We start from the raw sequence: 22,685 nt of genomic DNA, 5'->3' as shown, positions 1-22,685 counted from the left end.
CCTTCTTAAAGTGCCCTGGCTGAAAAGGGTAGAGTATAATACGGCTAGTTGTGACAGTTGTTGGGTTGTTTTGTTTGTGATTTGGTGGTTTTTTTTTAAATGAGAAATGTTTTGAGCTGAGGTGAAAGAGTATAATCCTTGGTTTTGTGGCATCTGGTGTGAGCATGAAGTTAATGCTATTTGTAGAATCTTAGAAGACTGCGGACTTTATTCGGACATTCTTTTTCTTTCTGTAGTTAAGTTTTCATTGCCAATCTTCCGTTGGCATATATCTTCAGATTCTTACTTGTGGGACTTGTGAACCAGGTTTTAGTTTTTTGTTAAACAGTGTCAGATGGAGTCTGGCTCAGGTCTTAAATAAAACAGAAATGTTTAAAAATATTGCTGACTCATCTTTTGTTTGTTTGTAGATATATCCGACTATATGGGAGAAAATTTAGCAGAGAAGATCATGTGCTTTTTATCAAATTGTTGTATGAGTTGGTAACAATTCCAAAACTGGAGATCAGCATGATGCAAGGATTTGCACGCCTGTTGATAAACCTGTTAAAGTAAGTACAGGTTTTGCTGACTACTGAAACTTCCATCTCTTAGTAGTTGCTCACTTCTCTTGCTTAATGTTATATACTGTAATGTAATAATATGTTCTGTTACAGGCTACTTCACTTAAGCTCCTCTGTACAGATGATGTTGGCTAAGAAGAGTTCTCACTATGCAATGACCTTTCAAAGCTTTAGGAGTGTTGTTGAAAGTGAAAGAATGTCAGGTTCCCCCACCCCTGCTCCGCCATTAGGAGAAGGAAACATCACGGAGAGCCAGGTGTTAAGGTTGAATCTCAAACAGGGAGAAGATGAAAACTGTCTCTCGCAACTTGATAATGTTTATTTCACTTAGTCAGACTTTTCCTGAAAATCTTGACAGCTTCTGTTCATGCAGAAATGCTGCAAGTGGCTAGCTTTTTTCTTGCCTGACCTTCCTGCAGTTTGTGCCAAATGCTGAAGATAAGCTTAATTCAGAGCAGTGAGCTGGGGTATTCTGATGTGCACTGTGTCAATGTAAATATTTAATCCTAAAGTGCTCTTTTTTTTTTTTTTTTTCCTATTAGGAAAAAAGAACTGCTTTCCAGGGATGATTTAGAGTTACCATGGAGACCACTTTATGAAATGTTGGAGAGGATATTATACTCCAAAACAGAACATCTTGGATTAAACTGGTTTCCCAAGTAAGTTTGCTTTCTAAAACATTTGATAGACTGTAAGTACGTGTAATGCTCGAAAGTACTTTGTAATTTGCTTTTAATATCTGGAATTTGAGATATGGTAAATATTTTGCTTGTATTTTTGTGAAGTATATTTCAAATAATTGCATGCAAGACTGTACTAAATAATCTATATCCTTATGCCAATGAATTGTTTGTTGTGATGTTTCTTCATAAATGTGATTGAGTTAACGTCTAAATATGCTGGAACACAGGTCTTCAACTTACTTAGGAAGATAACCCATGGTTTAACAGATTTTATGTTAAATTTTTAACAATATTCACGTTAAGTGTCTACTGTTCTGTTTTATAACACAATAAGGATTTGGGGAAAAAACAGAAACGGTACTGTTCTTAAATATATGTACTGTAATTGTTCCCAGTATCTAATCTAGGTGTAAATCAGTATGTACACAAAGAAAAACGAAGTGCCTTCTATAGAAAATACATCTATCTCTATCATCAAAGTGATGATCTGATCTGGACAAATCAATTTTTTTCCAGTTAATTTTAAAAATGTTCTACTGGTTGTTTTCTTTGCTTTTCTTATGCTGCCAGTCCTTCCCTGTCTGACAGTTTTCCTCATAATTCCAATTAGAGAAAGTCCTGCTCTATAAATAATTACAGATTATAAAAGTTATTGCATGGTTAACTCATTATGTTTGTTTGAATTGAAACTTCAGATAAAGAAATGCAGGTGAAAATACTTAATTAGCTTTAAAAAGAATTTGTTTTGCCCGGGGATATTGAAGTACTACCACTGATTCCTTTTACTGAGTGGAAGATTCTATTGCTAATAAATGACACAAACAGAAAGTATATGTAGCCTTGTAGCTTGTTATAGAGCATTTCATGCTGAATTTCTCTCATGCCTACGTAGCTGGAAAAATAATTCTGCTAAACTGCATTATTTTGCGAACTGCAGATACTACTTGTAAGTGAAAATCCGAAAGAGCAGAGCCTATTTTAGTTTGGTTTTGTACGCATATGCCAGCACCTACTGAAACTGCATACTTTGCTCTGTGGGGATGTTGTCTAGTCGCTTCTCATTTACTGCCTGAGAAACTTGTGTAGTGAGGTGGGACTTTTCCAAGAGAGGTGAGGAGGTTAAGCTGGGAGGAAGGCATCAGTTGTGATGGTCTGTCTGAAATGGTTTGCTTTTATTAACTGTATTAGATATCAGACACTCCATCTTACTATGCAGTGCGATTTGTTCTCATACGGTGTTCATTCTTTTTTTAACGTCAATTTTCAGGGGTATCTTTTTGGTGAAAGTCAAGAGATACTTTGATTTAATTTATAGCTGTTAATTTAACTACTGTTTTAATTTTATTCTTTTTCTACATTCAGTTCATATCGACCAGGCTTGTCTTCACCTAAAACATTTGTGCTTAATGTATTACATAGGTGGTAAGAATGACTTTTTGTTTTGTTCAGCTCTGGCCGATGTGTAATCTTCTGCATGTTCTGTTAGATTGTAACACTTGTCACACAGGTGTAATTTTCTGCATAAATAATTGTATTGGAAAACCAATGTTAACATTACACCACTGTTTATGAGAATGTCGCACTGTATGTGAACCTTTCTAATTGGGGAACAAGATAGCGTGTGTGAAGTGGCTGATAAAGTGGCTCTATGCTAACTAATTTAACCAGCATATATATATTTCAAGGGTCAAATGAAAGATAAATTTTACAGTTGAATAATTGCTGTGTCTGAATGTGGACAAAATCAGTGTTGGTGTAGGAGTGCATGTTACACAGGATAAGTGTACCTTACTATTAAAAACTATGAAATCATGGAAAGTGCTTTAGCAGTGAGGTCATAGGTTTTGGAAAATACATCCAGCAACAACCTTGTAGCTGTGAAGTGTGAAACAAAACTTACTTTGTCTCTCAAAGAAGAGTTTACTGTGAATTTTTGCAGTGAAAACCATACCAGGAGTTTTGGTGTGTATATATCTATAATTTCAGAAAACTGGTACAAGTGCAGTGGAATTGCAGTATTTTTTGCTTTGTTTGTTTTTTTTTAGGAAGAGATTTTTATTTGTACTAATCCAGTGAGATATTGATATTTGGCTCACTGTAGTTTGAAATACAGTAAAATAATTTGTGAAACTATAGCTCGCTGCTCTTCATTGTCTGAATTTAAACTCTTGTAATGGAGTGCCTGCTGCAGGGTGAGAAGTCACTTGAGGCCTAAATCTGTCCTGAAAAACTTAAAAATGTGCTTTTACTGCTTTTTGACAATAAGTCAACAGTTATCTTTTGATAAAGAGTTAACAATGTTAGTTTATATGTTAATTGTTTTAACAAAACACATTTTTCTTTGAAAATGCAGGGGGGGAAAACTCCCAGATTTACAAATATATGGTCCTGTTCTTCCCAAAAGAAGAAAATAATAGTGTAGTTCCAAAATGAGGACTAATGATAGGGGTTAGTAGTTTTGTTGGGTGTCTTTTAATATACCCATGCAGCAAGACAATAATAATAATATAATGGTGAGCTAATAATACTTCAGGTAGTAAGGAGGAACTAAAAGAAAAGGAAACTGAATGGGATGAGAAATTTTTATTTATCTCATTAAATATGCTGCTGTTTCAGTAATTAATAGGAGATACCTTCCAGTGTAAGTAGCTTCATTATCTCTTGATTTCAAAGGTTTTAATACCTTATCCAAGTGGTCAACATTAAATACTGAGCAAGGAGTACAAACTACAGTGGGCTGATCAGTCCAGTGTGGTTTATGTATATAGTTGTTTGCTGTTGTGCTCTGTTAATCCATGGATAGGTTTAGTGGTGGAGTACTGTACAGGAATACACGAGTGCGATAACTAGATGAGCAATTAGTTCTGCAGTAATAGTTATGCAAAAAGCCTAGCCAAAAGTGGAACAGAAGCCACTGTGAAAGAGTTTGAGAGTTGGTTCAAAGTGGTAACAAAAGCAGTAACCAGCAGTCTCTTGTTCTCCTCGGCTGTGTTGTGCTGTCCTTTTCTAAGTTGTCATCAAACAGGAATCTGACAAGATGTGTTCTGTAGTCGGTCTGCAGTTGAACTGTGTCTTAGATGGAACTTTCTTTATGTACAGTTGTCTGCTGTTGTTTTTGTCTTTCTAGCTTCCACTGTAAATTTGTCATCAGAAGACAGGAGGGGACATCCCTTCCAGTCCTTCTTTGTTCTCTTACGCTAACAAATGCTGAGATCTGACCAGAAACTTGTGAATTTGAAAGATGATCTCTGGCATCAGTGTTTCTTAAAATTCCTCTTTCTTTCAAGTTCTTAGTAATAGTTTACTTCAGTGGAGTGCAGTAGTATGGGGATAGCTTTTTTGTTTGTTACATTAACATTTTTCATGTTAATCTTTAATGCTATTAAGGAATGTTACTGGTTCATGCTTTATTTATCAACACTTGGAACAACTGTTATCTATTTCCTAACTCTTTCAAGAACGGTGTTCACTTTAGCCCAGGATCTTTATGAGCTTCTTGCAGGGTTTAATCTTGTTTTTGTTTAATGAATTGTGATGCATTCCTCTTCAAATTTTAGAAGCGATCAGCCAGCTCATAATTACCATTCTGGGAGAGGTCATGAATTTACTTTGTCAGTGTTGTATGAAATGTATAAATTTTGCATCTTCTAGAGTGCTACTTGAACTGAAATAATGTTATGAGGGCTGGGTGGGCTTTTGTTGGCTCCATTGAATGTTGAGGTGTTGAAGGGAAATAGTGGGTTATCCATTTAGTATTTCTCCTGGCTTGCGTGGGATCAGTTTATTTTGTGGAGGACTAGAGAGAGGGTGTGTGCATGCTCATTATTTGTGTCTCTCAAAATTAATTGACCTAAGCTGATCTTTGGTAAAACTCTATAAAGATGATATGTTTGCATCATCTTTTCTGATCAAAATAGCATTTCTGTATGTTGTTTTTTAATGGTGGACTGAAGGATGCATTTTTTCTATTAAGTCTACAGGAGATGTAGGAAGTTCTTCTGCCAGAACACTCTTTTTTCATTCAGGGAATGTTTTTTTTCGTAAAAATGCAATTTAGTCTTGAGCTTGTCTTGTAATAAACAGGAGGTTTGAAGAACATGACAATTTACTACCTCTATGGTTCAATTGATATCTCTCTCTCTCTCTTCTCCCCTTCCCTTCTAGTCTTTGAGTTTATTCTGAGGTTTAGTCTTTTTTAGATAGTTTGATGGCATCCTGTAGCAAGTCATGTGAACATGATTTCTCAAGTAAGTTTTTGCTATGTATGAAAACACTCTTAAAATCAGCTGTGAATTGTGAAGGAAGCTAATGAAATACCCATTTATTTGCAGATAGTTCACTTCTCTTTCTTAAAAACATGGGACAAAACCCAAAAACAGATTGAAAAGGACAGATGTGGTGTTTGGAGTCTAACAATAACAACTGTCTGAAGTCTGTTGCCTTTATTTATCTTACAAATATTTAAGAAGTCCATAAACACATTTTTTGTGTTTTCAACTTCCCCAAGAAGCTACCTTGCTGTGTGGTTGTTCATGGATAAAATGCAGGATATTACTTACAAGAAGTGATAATAATTCTTTTCACTTAAATGCAATAGATACAAGAGTAGTATGTGAAAAGTAGAACTGGGAGTTTAGCAGAGCAATTTTAATTGTTATGATCAGGTCTGTGTAGAAGCCAATTAGCTACTGCATGTTCACAGAAGACATCTAATTGCATCAACATTAGCTTAAGTTCTTGAGGGAAAAATCAGCAAATATTTATTTTATGTTGTCACTGAAATTTGGTAATGCGCTGTCCCTAATGTTTCCTTTCTTGTTTCAGTTCTGTAGAAAGTGTTCTGAAAACACTTGTGAAGAGCTGCAGACCGTAAGTGTTTGTGGGGTGTTTTTGGTGGTTTTTGTTTTTCTTTTTAAGCCTGTATCTTTAATATTTGAGGGGGATGAAAAGTGTTAAAAAAACCAATAAAACCCACCCTACTAGTCATTCTTTAGCTGATGTTGTCCCAACTCAGTAAGTTTGGGGTGGAGTGTAGAGCCTTTTCTGTTTTACTGCTTTATGAATGATCAATACCTCGGGTTCATAGGTTGCTTAAAATGAAAACATAATCACAAGTAGGCTCCATGTTATAATATTTAAACAAAGCGTAAGGTTGTTTGCATCTTTTTTGACAGTCTTGGTTGAAAATCTGTTAAAAGTTAAGCCAGGATATCGCTAGATAAGGCCACTGTTGCTTTTGCTCTTTTGGGCTGTTCACTGGGAATGTGTGTGCCTGAACCAGACTTGCTCCCTGCACCAAATGACTTTTTTAGCAGCTTAAGATACTGCAAAGATGCAGAGAAGGGATTTGTTCTCTTTTGTTTACCACTCATATGGCTGTTTGTCATTAGCATCTGCTTTCATGGAAGCAGGTGTTTCAGATACTGATGTTACTCCATTGAGCATTCCTGTAGGAGATGCTGTTCTAAACACATACTGTTAGTATGAGGAACATAAGAATAAAACCACCTTATACTTCTCCCATATAAATAGGGGTTTGTAGCTAAATAAAACCCCTTAGTTTTCAGTGTTGATTTTTCTGTATCTGTAATAAATATGTAAGTCACTGAAACAGATTGTTTTTAAAATGAAAAAGTTGTAATTGCCTCCTGAAAATTCTGATTTAAGGTTGGGACACTGATAATACTGCTTTCAGTTGGCCCCGTATCAACTGCAATAATTATGTTGTGTAAACAGTTGTGTCTGGTATGCATTTTAAATACTGCATTGCATGAATATTTAGTTTATTTTAAAATAAATTAAATAACTAGCATTCTTCTAATGTTTTGGTAGATGTCCTTGTGCCTTAAGTAATCTTTTTTTATGTTGCCTCACATGTGGATAGCAGTTGTTTGATTTTGACCAGCCTTCACACTGAAATGGTTTTGCATCATACATAATCTTTTCTGGTTCAACCAGATAAGAATCATCTCACATTTGTGGTCTTAAAATGATGCATCGTAACGTTCTTTATCTCCCTGAAACACAGTTAGGGTTAAGTGGAGTTGAGGACTGCCTGTCTGTTGCCCCTGGGTATGCAGTCTTACTGTAAAACTAAAATTTATGACAAATGCATAGATAGTTTAAAATATATTTTTATTTAACATCTATATGTTAATATATAATATTAACATATATATATGTTATTCTTGTATATATTAATATAAGAACATTTTTAAAAGACCCAAGCTTTAAAGCTAAGTCTGCGTATGTTTAATGGTTTCTTTGTTTTCAGGTATTTTCCTGAAGATGCCACTGCAGAGATGCTAGATGAATGGAGGCCTTTAATGTGTCCATTTGATGTTACCATGCAAAAGGCTATTACCTACTTTGAACTATTTCTACCTACTACCCTTCCCCCTGAACTTCACCAGAAAGGTTTCAGGTAAGTGTAATTCAATATCTGTTGATACAGTATTCTGTTGCAAATGCAAGCCGTTATCTTTTACAAGATGACTTGAAGTCAACAACAAAATGAATGGCAGCTTTCAACAGCGTTTTTGGAAGGAGTTCAGGACAGAAATTCTCTCAGCCATTCTTTTGTAAAAGTAACCTGGGAGAATCTTAGTACCTATTCTCTAATAAGTTCTCCCTTTTGTAGAGGAAAGTGCACAGTATACTAACAAAGCAAACTAAATTGAGTTAAGTGCGCTTTTAATTCTGAAGGAATACTCTCACAAGTAAAAATCATTAACCATAGCACAGCTTTTAAGTCCTGCTTTCTATTAAATTTGGGGTAGCTTCTGATGAGTCCTTCATGTAGGTTAAAGTACAGCTGTAACTAAAAATAAGGTATTGTGAAGCAGAAGTCTTCGATTCACTGTCAAGGTGTGGCAATGTGAGATGGTCAGCAGATCGCTATAGGAAGTGAGTTTGAGAATTAAAGGAAAAGCATTTGCAGGACGGGACAGTATCTGGATCATCTTTAAGGTAGAACTATTGAACTTAGAAACGTAAACCAGTGACGTTTAGTGCATGTAGTGATTATTTAGGCTGATTAGGTTAAAAGTACGTTTGTGCTACAGGGCTAGTGAAAGCTTCAAGGAAGGAAGTGAATTTAGTTTATAAAGGTGAATTTAAGCAAGGGACTGGTATAGAGGGTTTACATCCTTGGCTTCAGGTGAATTCAGTATAGAAGCTAATGACACTTGTAACTATTGGTCAGTTGGGACAAATTTTAGGTTTTAAGGTCGAGGGAAATGAAGTGTGATTTGTTTTCATTTGGTTTACCTGTGTTGGGATGGCAATATGTAATGAAATGGTGAAGCTGAAGTAGGTAAGGAAACTCCTGGTGAACCATGTGTGTGAAAGGTGGGGTGGGTCAGAAAAGGATAAGAGGAGGAGAAGTAAAAGAAGCAAGGACTGAGACTCAGGATCAGAGCGAGGGTAGGGGGGAATACCCTGCGAGGCGAAGTGATACTAGTCTGTCCATGTTGATCCCTGTTCTTGTTGAATGAATTGAGGGGCAGGTGAGTTCGTGTGACCACCTGGTAGAGTGAGGGATAAATATCCAGTGAGGGAGCTGCTTTTACAACATGAAAATTATTTTGATTCTGTTCTCTTGCAGGCTTTGGTTTGATGAATTTATAGGCCTTTGGGTGTCAGTTCAAAATCTTCCCCAATGGGAAGGGGTAAGTATTTACTCTTCACCTACACTAGAAGAAATCCATTTAAATATTCCTACAATGTGCTTGCAAGGCGTTGATGTCAAACAATCATATAATGGATTGTTTTTCCTTCTGCTTTAACTAGTACAAGAAAACAGAGACAATAATTTCATGATTGTTAGCAAGCAATTACTGATTGAATAAATGAGACTGTGCTTGTGCTTGGTGAACACTGTTTAATGGCTAGCTCAGCCAGCTTTTCTTTCCAGCATTGGAAATGCTGGCATTTTCCAGACTGCCTGCTAATGCTTACAATGATGCAAAGTGCTATTGTGATTTCTGTAAATTATAATTTTGTAAAGTCCCATCTTTTATATCTAAACACATCTTTCCTGATCCCAGATTTTGAATATTAATGCTTTGCTTTGACTGCAATGAGTTGTTGTCATCCTTATTTTAGATACAGTAAAGAATCTGTACTCCCCCTGGCCAAAATATTTTTCAAGGAAAATAGTCTACCATGTACCTGTCTGCTTTTTTTGTGTGTCTCATATAACTAGATAAAAACTTGGGAAATAAAAATCTCATGCTTGAGACACCACCACCAGCAGCTTAGGTGCTGTGGTTGTCAGCTGACCTGTGCCTTGGCTTTACTGCAGTGAAACTTGGCGTATTACCAGATTTTTTCCATACTCAGTATGAACATAAGCTTATTGACCATCTGGCTCCTCTTGCTAATCTCCTGCCTATATTCACAAGGACGAATTCTCTGAGTCTTTGGAGAAAGTTGATTTCCAAAACACTGTTGAATGCTACCTTTGTAGCACTTTCTGTTTGTGGCAATTTCTTTGTGAAAAGGCTTGTGTGTAGGTCTTTCTGGTTTGAGTTAGTTTCCTCACAAATGAAGGCAGGCAGTCTTTGTTCCAACAGTTGGCAATTGTCCAGATTTGAACAGGAGTGATTGTCAAAGTTTTAGTTGAGATTGTCTGTAGACACTTTTGCATCTTTCTGATGGCTATCCAAAAAATCATAGTTCTGTCTACTCTTTCTGACAGAAGGATGACATCCTACACTTTAATATCATGATTTGGTTTGTTTCTGTCAAACAGACTAACAAATAACCATAAACAATCTTTCATAAGTGATCTCTGATATTTTTTCCCTCTCCCAGTGTATTCTGACAGTTTTCACTACTTGTTTCCTCCTCTGTCTTGTCCACTTCTTAAGGGCAGGCTTGTTCATTTCATCAAGCTTGGATGCAGATAATTAGACATATGGGTTCTGACTATGCAAGCCAATTTAAGCCTCTGTATGCTGCAAGCTTTTTCTTAGCTTGCTTTGGCAGGAGTTAAGACTTGCTGTTTGAAGGGAACCTATGGAATCAATTGCCTTTGTGCACGATAAGGGTTTTTTTCAGTGGACGTTTCCTAGTATCAAATGAAAAAGGTAGATCATTTAAGAAAATGTAACGCTTGTCTTCAGGCTGTGTCAGATTTGACTGTCCTGAATTGAATTCATAGGTTTTCCAAAGCTATCATGTTTTCAGACTGAGAAGGGAACTCTTGTGTGAAGATCTGTCTCTGAATTAGGCAGGATTATTTAAGGTTCACACTTTTAGCTTCACTGTAGCTTCACGATACTGACAGAAGCATCAAGGTTGTTGGAGGCCTGATAGGTATTTCTGTGTTTGGACAAGTTCATAAAAGGAGCGTTGGTGGATTATGTGCTTTCTCCTGGTTAGGATATGGGAGTGAGACTTCATCTCCTTTTTTATTTATTTCTGAAAACCTTCTTTCCTGAGGACATATTTCAGTTCCCTTTTGTACTCGTGAGGCTGTTTTCTAGCGATGGAGTATCTAATTCTTCATAGTCACATACTGCCACCCCATCTGACAGCTACTGCCTGTGACCTTTACAAGCCACAGATAACATATAAACCAAAGTTACAAATGCAACAGCCATCACCACCGGCAAACACACTTTTAAGTGGGATGGATCTTGCAGAAGCTAAATAGTCCTTCAAGATGTGGTGGTTGAATTTCCTTCAGTGTCTATATATAGATGCTGTTTTAGGCTGGTATCCATGTTCAGCTCACAAGAGAGTGCTCTACTGGTGAGGAAGCACCGTAAGGTGAATTGACAATCATAACGGTTTGCTAAGCTGCTCCAACTCAGAGTTACTGTAAATTGTGTGCATGGTGTGTCCATTTCTTATGATCAAAGTTATTGAGAACCAGGATGATGCATTGGCAGCCAAAGTGGATAGCGCACTTTGGGCCCTTTTCCTTGCCAGAAAGTGGATTGTATTTGGATGCCTGTTTATCCTCTTCCCAAACCTCCTAATCTTCTACAGAGCCTCTCTCTCTTATTCTTGCATGTAAGAGGGTTCTTTATGTGTGTGTTGGTAGGCTCACGTTCTTCAGAATACTCCTTGGGGCGTTTTCCAGGAACCAATCCTCTACGCAAAGGCTGCAAAAGTAGGTAGCAGGTTTCTGTTAGAGAAGTCAATGAAATCACCAAGCTAGAGCCTGTTCTGAGTTTTTCACTCTGTTTAAGCTGTGCTGTGGGTCTGCTGGGAAATCTCTCTTCTGACTGTCACCTGGAGTTTGTGCCAAACCCTCACTGCAGAGATAGTCTGTTACACCCAGTTGATAAAATAGTGGTAGTGTTTGAAGGACTCTGAAGCTTAGTACAGGTGTCTTTCTGTAAGCTACTACCAGGAGTCTTCTGGTCTCTGGAAGCTGTTCAAAAAGGGGAAAAAACTCCAAGCTGCTCAAAAGAAGAAAAGATATTTCTTAGCACGAGCTGGTCTTTGACAACATACAGCTCAGGTATAAGTGTGTCTGTTGTTCATCTACTGTTCTTCAGAGTTGTTCTAACAATAAATGGTTGAGAATTAAAATGGCAGTGAATGCATTCTGCCTTTAATGTTAATTAATAGAGCATGGGGAAAGGGAGAGTATGAATACAACTTCTAAAAGTACTCTTAGTATGTCTTTACATTGGAAGAAAAAAAATTTTTTTTTTTAATCTGCCAGTGCTCAGATGAGTAATGAAGTGGACTCCTGAAGGTAGGAATTCAGGTGCATTATGAAATAGGATATTGATGGCTTCTGATAGAGTGAAATCTCCCTTCACAAATTATATACTGGCCATGGGTAGCTTTTATCTTGCATCTGTCAAGTAGCTTGAGATGTTTGTGCATCTTCTATTATGAATATGTTTTAATGAATATTTCCTTCTTTTATGATTGTTTTCAGCATCTAGTAAATCTTTTTGCTCGCTTGGCCACTGACAACATCGGGTACATAGACTGGGATCCTTATGTACCAAAGGTAATATTTCTCATTTTATGAAATGGTTGTCTATTTTGAGATAAGTCTGCAGTGTTACTATGCTAAGAAAAAATCATATTTTGTGTATGGATCTTACACTGCCATGGCCCAATTTTTCAAATGAGGTGTATTCATTTGAAGACCTCAGTTTAACTTCAAAAATGTGAGCCATCCTTTTCTAACAGGCAGCACTGGAAGTTGTTACTGTCATCACCGGACTCCAAAACGAAGCAACAACACACTGAAGTAAATAAGTGCTCTCTGATTGTATAACTAATCCCATGTTCTTGTGGAAGTGGCTCTTAATGATATTCTTTAGATAAATAGTATATATGAGCCTTTGAATCTTTCAGCTTATGAACTTTTTTACAGATGTTTGTGGCAGTTATATTGTTTTAAAAAAACACCAAACATCTTTTGATTAGAAAATTAATTTATGCCAGTATTTTTTTTTTCCAGATATTTACCAGAATTTTGAGGAGTTTAAATCTTCCAGTGGGAAGCAATCAAGTTGTTGTTCCGAGATTTTTAACAAATGCTTATGATGTAGGACATGCGGTAATGTGGATCACTGCCATGATGGTTAGTATTTCATAAAGTGAAACAAAACCTAATGCAAAGCTTTAAGCAAGTATGTATTTAATATTTGTTCTGTTTGGCTCACTGTAGAAGCATGGTTTTAGGCTATCTTTTGCTGAAGTTTTGTGTTAAACTACATTGTATCACTGTCAGGTGGAATGTGGGTGAAAAGGTTTATTTCCCAGCTGCTGTCTGTGGCATTCTGGAAAGGAGTAGCCAGCTGTAAGTGCCACTGTGGATACGCACTTGGGACCTGCTGAACAATTGAATCCCTCTTTTAGGGTGAACCTCGTCAGATTAAATGGAGAAAGCTTGCTGAGGGTGGAGAAGGGAGGGAATTTGCAGATGTGATTTGATGCTTTGAGGTATTGCTGTGTTTAGTGAGTATGCTCACTTGTACCTTGTACTGCTGTGTTACATGTTCATTTTAACTTCGTGTAATAAAATTCTGTTATTTTTTTATTATTTTTTATTTTACAGGGTGGACCAAGTAAACTAGTGCAGAAGCACTTGTCTGGATTGTTCAATAGCATTGCATCTTTTTACCATCCTTCAAATAATGGGCGCTGGCTGGTGAGGTTTTTTGCATGTCAAGAGAATAACTTCGGCTGTCGTTTCAATGGTCAAACCTGTCAAATCAAACTTTGATAGATGCCCTGTGTGCTCCAACAGCCAGATTGTCTGATTGCTGTGTAATGTTTTGAGGCTTTAATTTTCAAGATACATGATTGTACTGTCATTCAAATCATACTTTCATTCTGCAGTTTTGACCACAGCTCATCGGAGTATTCTTCAAACATCTAACACAAGTGCAGTTTAGAAGTCCAAAACTGGGTATCCAATTCCTATATAGCTAGGAAAAAGGAGTCAGCACTTCAAAGGAGGGTGATAAACCACCACCTCAGTATTCCTTGTGTGACTTAGCTTTTGTATTACTGACCTACTGTCTCCAAGTTAGCGAAATCTAGCTTTGAGTATACCGAAGCCAAAAATATTTTTTAATGCATAACTTTTTGATGGTGGGGCTTGGAGTCTTCTGCTAGAGAATGTAAGAATCTCCCTGTGATAGCTGGTGGAAAGTACAGATTAAAATAGCATGACTGGTTAAAGCAGTGCCAAAGGAGGTGACTTGTTCTAGAATAGGATATTTGTTTATGTGTGAATGTGCAGAGAATGCTCTCGAAGATGTCTTTAATTACTGCGAAGTAATCTTAATTCTTCACTATATCCTTTGTATGTTTTGTTTTCATGGTTTGTTTTTTTTTTTTTTAATCTTAAGGTTTAGTGCTGGCAGCATAATTGCTATTTTGGTAACCGAAGTTTAATGACAATTTGTAAACATCTTCTGAATTTTCTTTTATTGCAGTTGTGTAATTTCAAGTTACTGGCTTATTAGTTGTCTATTGTATGCTTAGCGACTCATATTCTGCTACTGCCAATTAACTGAATAGCATTTCTTGTATTCAACAGAACAAACTGATGAAACTCCTTCAGAGGTTACCCAGTGGTGTTGTCAGAAGGCTGCATCGTGAGCGCTACAAGAAAACGACATGGTTAACTCCTGTGCCTGATAGTCATAAACTTACTGATCAAGATGTTACAGACTTTGTAGAATGCATTATTCAACCTGTTCTTCTGGCTATGTTTAGTAAAACTGGAAGCCTGGAGGCTGCCCAGGCTCTGCAGAACCTTGCACTGATGCGTCCTGAATTAGTAATTCCACCTGTACTTGAGAAGTAAGTTCTGCAGAAACATTGCAACTTCCCTGTTGTTGCAAATAAGTAGCAAAGCAGTCATATTAATTGATAAACAATTTCCTTGCTGCAAACAAGTGCTTGCAGTGGGAGGGGCTGCTAATACACGCTCCCCCTGAGTCAAGACAGGGAGTGAGGGGGCACTTAGGTTTTTATTTGGTTTGGTTTGGTTTTTTTAAACATCTGGCAAATAGAATAGTTCTGGAAGCTGTTCATAGCTTGTGCAAGATAGAGTAGTCCTCAGGTCGTTTGCATTTCTGTTAGTATTTTGTATAAGATAGTGGGTGGAACAGTTGAAAAAGCAACTTTGAGGCACCTTGTACTTTTCCACTAGGTTTCAATTGAGCCAGATATAAATGATGGCACTGTGGGTTTATGTAGTAATAAGCATAAATGCTGTATTTCTGTTTTGTGTCTGAGTATGTTACAGTTACAGATTGTTTAAAATCACTGTCATTGCTTCTGACTTCATAAGTGAATCACTGAAGTATGTGCTATTGTAAAATACTTAGTCTGTACTATTACTAATGCCTTGGTGCCTAAAATTCCAAAAGAAAAATGTAACTCCTTCCTGCCCCAATGAAAAGCTTTCTTCCTTGCCCCTATCCATGTTCCTCCTCCTATGCAGACTTTTGTACCTGAACAACTCGTATTGTAAAAACAGTGAAGTGAGTTTGTCTTGAAGAGCCCTTCCTGAATTCCATACCTTACTGACTCAACTGTTTGTAAAAACTTCATAAATCTGCTCTTATATAAAAACATTTCAAGCATAACAGTTGTAAGAAGGACAGCAATGCGGGCCTATATTGGGTATGACTGCTTTTTCTGTTTTGAGAGCAGACTGAATGTCTGCTCTGCTCTGTAGTTCAAGCTATCACTGGTCTGTTTGCCTTGGCTGCAGTTCTGAATTCATTTTGTTCAGTAGATGTAGATAGATCCTTTGTGCTTTGGATGATGTAGAGCAGGGGTAGCACTATGACTCTTGCTGTAGGTTGTTGATTACAGCAGGAACTGTTAGCAGTTTGGTAAAAGTACTTAGTGTAAGAAAAGCATTTCAAAATTACGGTAACTTAGGGGTTTTTATTAAAGAGGTATGGACTTTAATGCAACATTAAGTACTGTATCCCTTCTCTATCTAGAGGCAGTCAAGGCAAGATCTCACACTTGCCACAAGAACCTTACACTTTGAAGTATACAGCTTGCTTTTGCTTAAAGCTCAAACATAAAAATCATCATAGCTTTGAACGTAGGAGCCCATGTAGCTGTTAATTCCTGTGCTGCAACTGCTAACAAATTATTTAATCCTGAATTTGTTGTAAATAGGACTGACCAAATGAAAGGAACGTTTTCTAAAAGAGCAGTGTTAATAAGCTCATTGGAAAAAGATGAGAAAAAACTGTTGGAACCATTTATTAGCTTGAATTTTTCTTGCAGAAATTGTGTAGCCTTACTGTAGAAAATAACACATACAATCCACTTTTCATTGAAGACTTTAGAAACATTATTGTTCCTAATATGACTGCTTTTAAACTTTATAGAACGTATCCTGCACTTGAGACATTGACAGAACCTCATCAGCTCACAGCTACTTTAAGCTGTGTAATTGGAGTAGCTCGTAGTCTGGTGTCTGGGGGCAAGTGGTTTCCTGAAGGTCCAACACACATGCTACCTCTACTGATGAGAGCATTGCCTGGAGTGGATCCAAATGACTTCAGTAAATGTATGGTGAGTATATAAATCTTACCTTTTTTTTTTAGAAGATAGTTAGCCAACTAGTTCACTCTGATAGCTTTTTTTACATTTATATGAAAGTGAGTAACTCATCTTTCCAGCAGTTCTTAGCCTGGTTTTGTTCCTGCACAATTTTAGTTGTAAAAAATTAATATTACAAGCCTCTAACTTACGATAGTGCTTTTGGCTTATTCGACAATGCAAAGTGAATCTTTTAACACCAAATTGTGATAATCACTTTACTTGACTTTTTGGGCAGCTCTAAATAAACAAAATAAAATAGATGTTCCAAAGCTCCCAGCAGATACTCCTAGTCTTTTAAGATGAGTAGGAAGACCTTTATCACTAGGTTTTTGTTAAATTAGGTCCTAAAAGCCCACATCTTCTGGAATTCATATTAATTATCTATTCAAACAATGTAAACGTTATAGGGTTTTTGAAACTTTAAAGTTCAGCACAAAATCAGTGTTACTTTACTTAGAAAATGGAGGCATGTTTGCAGTGCTGACTATGAAGTTTTATATATGAAATCAGAAATAACTATTGAATCTTTGCAGTGGAAGAATTAGGCTCTGGAATTTTTTTAATGTAATGATTTGCTTTAGCTCCCATACCTTAATTGCAAAAACTTTTTAATTTGTAGAATACAGTAACACTTACTAAAGAGCTGTTTGCAACTCTTGACAGATTACATTCCAGTTCATTGCAACATTTTCTACTTTGGTGCCTTTAGTAGATTGTTCATCTGTATTGCAAGAACGAGATGATCTTTCAGAGGTAAGAGTGCTTTGCAGTTATAAAAACAAAATTAGCCTAGTTTTCAGTTTAATTTCTAGCAACGTAGTAATTTCTTTAGAACTGTAACAGATTTGCTGCTCTCATGTGCGTAACTGTGTTAAAGAAAAATGCAACAAAAACCTCGAAGATGTGGCTTACATTTGCTTCTGGTCAGTGTTGTAGCACTGACATCAGCGTGCAAATTGGCCACTTATTCTTACAATTGCTTCTCAGTCATAGGTTGTCACATAAATAATTTTTTAAATTCAAACACTAATATTTTTATGTCAAAACTTAGCTGCACAAGGCCCTGTGTAGTGTGATTTGATTCTGAGCTTGCCCTGCTTTGAGTAGGAGGTTGGATTACATGATCTCCAGCAGTCCCTTGCCATCTACATTTTTCTGAGTCTAATAAAATAGCAGCTTTGTTACCAATAAATTTTGGAAACTTCCTGTCACCATAAAACATTAAGGTAACAATAAAGAAAAAAATAAAGCAGATGATGTATATACATCAGTTCTAGTTCAAAACTAGTCTGTCTTAGAATGAGTTAAGAGGTAACTTAATTGATTGGGGGACTCTGGAAAGAGTTTGGTCTCCTCTTGAAAACTTCATAGGTGTTTAAAAAAACCCAAACAAACCCAACCCCCCCCCAGCTGTTTGTAGTTATTTTTGAAAAAACTAATGTTCTTTTTCACTTTTCAGGGCTGTTTTCCTCCTGTGGGAAATAATTTCAAAATGCTTGCTCTTCTTTAAAGTGTTCCTGCAGTCATGCTTCTCTTTTCTGATTAAGATTCTACTGTTTTCTCTTCAGATGCTTATTAATCTCTTCCAATCAAGAGATAGTATTGTCATAAGACAGCGAGCCCTCAGCTCCCTTTTCTCCTTTGCTGCCCCTTTGTTATTAGACACAGTCAGCCCACCTGTTTGCTGCTTTGGAGGGCTGTTTGCAGACATCTCGAATTCTAGATCTCCTTGCACTCCATTTCTCTGGCATTGTTCTGAGAAAAAAATACAGGAGAGACTGGGAAATAGCTTTTGTTTCTACTCATCACTAGATTTTTGTTTCTGCTTTTAATACAGGAGTTCAGGCACAAATAGTGAAGCTATGTCTGACATACTACAAATGAGGCAGCAGCAGTGTCCATGATGGTAGTTGCAACTGCTGTGTAAAATGTCTTGTCTGCTGCTAGAGGACTCTTCTTGTAGCTCAGAGAACAGCTAGTAGCTACAGATGGCACAGATTCTGAATACTCAGCTACTGGAAGATTAATTTCATTGTCCCTGAGCTGCAGCACTCAAAAACTAAGAGCAGTTTGTACGCTGAATGTTTAATGTAAATATGTCAGCAGAGTCAAGTCTGTCACCATAGCTGGCACCCACTGACCCTCTGCTGGAAAGCTGGATCAGTAGTAAGAGCAAAGGTTGTATCTGTAGAGACAGACCCGGTTTCACCCTGAGAGGTTATTTGGCTAGAGATCAAGGCGAGGAAATTGGACAGGACAGTGTAAAGAAAATTTAATAATTGTTTCATGTAGTGTACTTGAGACTGTACAGACTTCAATGCGAAAATGTGCTGTAGTCTATATCGCTTAAAAATTGGAAGTGTTTTTGAAGTAGTTAATTTAGAAAATAAAATTTATCTTATGTTTCATTAAGAAAAGCCAACCTTTTGTGCTTCTTTTGCATTGGAAAACTGTAGGTGGAAAGAGAATTGTGCTCTGCAACTGCTGAATTTGAGGATTTTGTACTGCAGTTTATGGATAGGTAAGTAAGCTAAGGATAGCTGAAAGCTTGGGAGCAGCTTTATAAAACTTGCAAGTTCTGCTTACTAATATTTCACTCATTGTATTTGTGTAGATGTTTTGGACTTATAGAGAGCAGCACACTAGAACAAACCAGAGAGGAGACTGAAACTGAGAAAATGACTCATCTAGAGAGTCTAGTGGAATTAGGTCTCTCTTCTACTTTCAGTACAATCCTTACTCAGTGTTCAAAGGATATATTTAAGGTATGTAGAGCATTGGCTTTTCATGTCTTTGAGAGGCTTAATTTTCTGTTTTGAGTTACTGGTAGTTCATATTCTTCCTTCCTTCACTGCCCTGTTACAAACTTTCACTTTTAACCAAGGAAGAGGAGGGGGCGAATTTTAGGACTTCATGACAGGGGTTTTTTTATGATTATATATACATCAGTACCGAGCTCTCAGGTTCTTGGTGCTCTCTTGCCAACTGATGATAAATGTTAGGAGAAATGATTTTAACAGCGTATTTTATCACTTTATGATTTAGACTGTGGTTTTGATGGCAATGTTAACCCAGTTCCCTGCTTTCCTTTTCTCTCCCTCTCTCTACCACTTCTTCAGCTGGGCAAAAGAGCCATGTGGCTAATGGGATCAGGAAAATTACCTGGATTAAAATAAACTCTGAAGGATGGGGATTGAGAATCCATGTTGTTACGTGGACAGATTCTTTCTTGCGGGTTGGGTTAACACATTTTATTCTGTTTACATTACATTATGTATATATCTGGAGGTGCTAGGTTTTATACATTTTGAGCCATTACGTTGGACATTTTGGTATGACCTTGTCTGGAATCTTTTGGTTATTTTAAGTCTTAACTTAATTCTTTGTTGTCATTAAGTATTTACTTTGTATTTTTCCTGGTGTTTCATTATTAAAGTAATCATATGTAACCTACGCTGTATGTAGTTCAGCTTGCCTTGCAAGTTACTGGATGGTAATAAGCTGCTTTAAAACACTTAAATGGTTAATAAGTTAATTCCCTATTTATTCGTTAACTAATGGGTATCTTAGCTTTACTTTGTATGTGAAACAGCATAGTTTTCCTTTCAGAGGACTGTTGGCTTACTCAGGGAAAACTGTTCTGTGTAGTTCCTCAGGAGCACCACAAGCTTTCGTTAGTCAACAAGATTTATCTGACTTTCTTCCCAAAGCCAACATTTGAGAAGTATCTCCAGTCTCCAGCTGAAGGCAGTGTCTCGTTGTGCCACCAGTTAAAGCATTCAGTGTGTTTTGTTTATAAACTCTTGGGAGGAGGAGGGGAACATAGACCTTCCTGTAACTGAATTATTTTAGTGATAGTGGATGCTGTCATGTATTTTCCTGTTACAATGTGTTGCTGTAACAGAGTGGTGCAATAAGAAAGAAGAAAAAAAAGTGAAAAATCTGTAAACAAATTATTTTGACAAACCGTGTGTCATTGCAACTTCAGTAGCAGCCTTTATTCTGGTGAAGGCAGTAGTTGTACAATTAGACATAGGTGTTGCATAAATTGCAAGTCGTGTGTAATGATCTCATTTAGGACTTCTTTCCTAAGCAGTTCCTATTCACATAAGTTTTTAATCCTCCTATTCTATAGAATTGTCAGCTTTTTAAACTGTGATGGTAGTTACATTTTAGTCAGCTTTAGGCATTCTACAGGTCAGTTTTCCCTGTCTCTCTCTTCTGATTTTTTTTTTTTAACGTGAATCACAGTTGCAGTCTTGTGTTTTAAAAGAATACCATATTATGTACAAATGCTGCCTTCTGTATAAATCAAACATTTTATGATACCTAGTTTTCTTTTTTTTAAAAAAAGTAACCTCTGCCTTTTTGTACTCATTTTTAGGTTGCCTTGGAGAAGGTTTTTAACTTTGCTGTTTCAAATATATTTGAGACTAGAGTTGCTGGTCGAATGGTTGCCGATATGTGCCGAGCTGCAGTAAAAGTGAGAGAAAATGCTCTGACTTCACTTGATCTTTAGTTTAAAAAAGAAAAAAAGCCAATACTACTACTTTTTCTTCTGCACAATCTTTAATTTTTCATGTAAATACAGGTGGTTCTTAATATTATGTCCTCTTAAAATTGGATGGTCGCGTATAGTGATACTTCAAGAGGTTGATTCACAAAGTATTTTTCTTGCATTTATGTTAAATTTGGGGTTTGAGTGTTCAAAAATCATGATGTCAGGTTGACTGTAGAGATGAAATACAATCCTTCTCTCTTTTTCAATAACATTGTATAGAAGTGTTTTTATCAGTGTGAGTGCTGAGTTCCATAAGACGCCTTTTTGAAATTGGTTTATTTATGATGCTGTTTCCAGTGCCGCCCTGAGGAATCCTTGAAGCTATTTGTACCGCATTGCTGCAATGTTATAACTCACCTCACAGCCAGTAAGTTTGTAAGATTTCTAGTGTTACTTTGTTTTGGGTTGACTTTTGCTAAACATGAAAATAATATTTAAAACTTGTGTGTGTTTTCCACAACTTCATTTCAGCAATGGAAAATTAATTCTGTCCATTATTTAATCTAAAAAAACCCTGAACCAAACCAACAACTGTTTATGTGTAATTTCAAGGCAGAAATCTATCAAGCTACAGGAGCATGCCTCTTTTAAAATGTGGTGATTTAAAATGTTTGCAGACACTCGTCAATTTCATGAAAAGCATTCAAGATGTTCAATTGGCTAAAGTAACTTCCATCTGGACGTGGATGCAGTGTGATTGGAAGGTTGCAATGGAAGAGTTGGGAATAAACTTCTGGGGTGCAGGCATCAGGTTTATGATTTAGCTTGTTTGGAAGACTTGACTGCAGTATTGTTACAGCAGTGCTTATCACTTGTTCCTCTAGATGATGATGTATTACATGATGAAGAACTAGATAAGGAGCTACTTTGGAATCTCCAGCTTTTGTCAGAGGTATTGCAAAGAATGTTGTTCCGGTGCATGTATGTCCTTTAATTCTGTTTAATGCCCCTGAAAGATGAAGAAAACAAACTTCTGCTTTTAAAACAAAGTAAATGTTGTATGAATGACACTGCATAACTTTTTTTTTCTCATCCAAATTTAAATGGGACATAAGTGGCTGCTGTTTGAAGAAAATTAACATACGGTGTGTATGTGGCATAAAATTAAAGCATTTAGTACAATTACGGAGAGATAAGAGAAAGAAAAGGGATCAGTGCAGGGAAAAACGTAAGATGCTTTTGGTAAAGATAAATCTTTTAAAATTAATATGAATATTGCTAGAAAATTTTGAACAGGGTCGAGAAGCAATGTATACCACAGTTTTTAGTGTTTTTTAAACTTTTCCTGCAGTAGTAGTAGTTCACGTGCACATTCAGTCTTCAGTTTTAATTCCATGTGACATACAGGATGAAACTTGGTACAGGATCAACTGAGCAGTGTAATCCTCTCTTTAGTCCTCTAGAACAAAATCAGTTATGTTTACTTTTGAAATGTTTGTCTTTTCCTATTAGATCACTCGAGTGGATGGAAAGAAGTTGCTACTGTACAGGGAGCAGCTTGGGAAGATACTGCAGCGAACCCTACATTTAACCTGTAAGCAGGGTTACATTCTGTCTTGTAACCTACTGCACCATCTTCTTCGTTCTGCTACACTTATCTACCCCACAGAGTACTGCAGTGTGCCAGGTGGCTTTGACAAGCCTCTTTCTGAATACTTTCCTATCAAGGCAAGGATTTTCATTTATTTAGGATTAGAGGATTTTACTTTCTTTTTAAAAAAACAATCATACACTATATTATTTGGTTTTATTTGGAGATTTTTGAACATAGGTAGCAGCAATGGAAAGTGTAATTGAAAGATGCTTTAG

At 36.7% G+C, this 22,685-nt stretch overlaps 1 protein-coding gene across 1 annotated transcript in view; it reads left to right on the top strand.

Moving 5' to 3' along the window:
* Positions 1-22,685, top strand: part of PSME4 (proteasome activator subunit 4) — a 74,135-nt gene that overhangs the window by 12,296 nt on the left and 39,154 nt on the right. The window contains exons 2-18 of the mRNA XM_080408363.1: positions 411-551; positions 1,106-1,222; positions 6,071-6,115; positions 7,521-7,670; positions 8,853-8,916; positions 12,153-12,227; positions 12,687-12,809; positions 13,287-13,379; positions 14,277-14,542; positions 16,099-16,285; positions 16,979-17,068; positions 18,772-18,836; positions 18,930-19,080; positions 20,700-20,798; positions 21,174-21,243; positions 21,701-21,768; positions 22,329-22,544. Coding sequence (XP_080264489.1) covers positions 411-551; positions 1,106-1,222; positions 6,071-6,115; positions 7,521-7,670; positions 8,853-8,916; positions 12,153-12,227; positions 12,687-12,809; positions 13,287-13,379; positions 14,277-14,542; positions 16,099-16,285; positions 16,979-17,068; positions 18,772-18,836; positions 18,930-19,080; positions 20,700-20,798; positions 21,174-21,243; positions 21,701-21,768; positions 22,329-22,544 — 2,020 coding nt within the window. The remainder of the gene's footprint in view (positions 1-410; positions 552-1,105; positions 1,223-6,070; positions 6,116-7,520; positions 7,671-8,852; positions 8,917-12,152; positions 12,228-12,686; positions 12,810-13,286; positions 13,380-14,276; positions 14,543-16,098; positions 16,286-16,978; positions 17,069-18,771; positions 18,837-18,929; positions 19,081-20,699; positions 20,799-21,173; positions 21,244-21,700; positions 21,769-22,328; positions 22,545-22,685) is intronic.

Source organism: Falco punctatus, assembly GCF_963210335.1.
Source record: "Falco punctatus genome assembly, chromosome: 12".
Taxonomy (NCBI): Eukaryota; Metazoa; Chordata; class Aves; order Falconiformes; family Falconidae; genus Falco; species Falco punctatus.
This window is presented reverse-complemented; position numbering and strand designations above follow the sequence as displayed.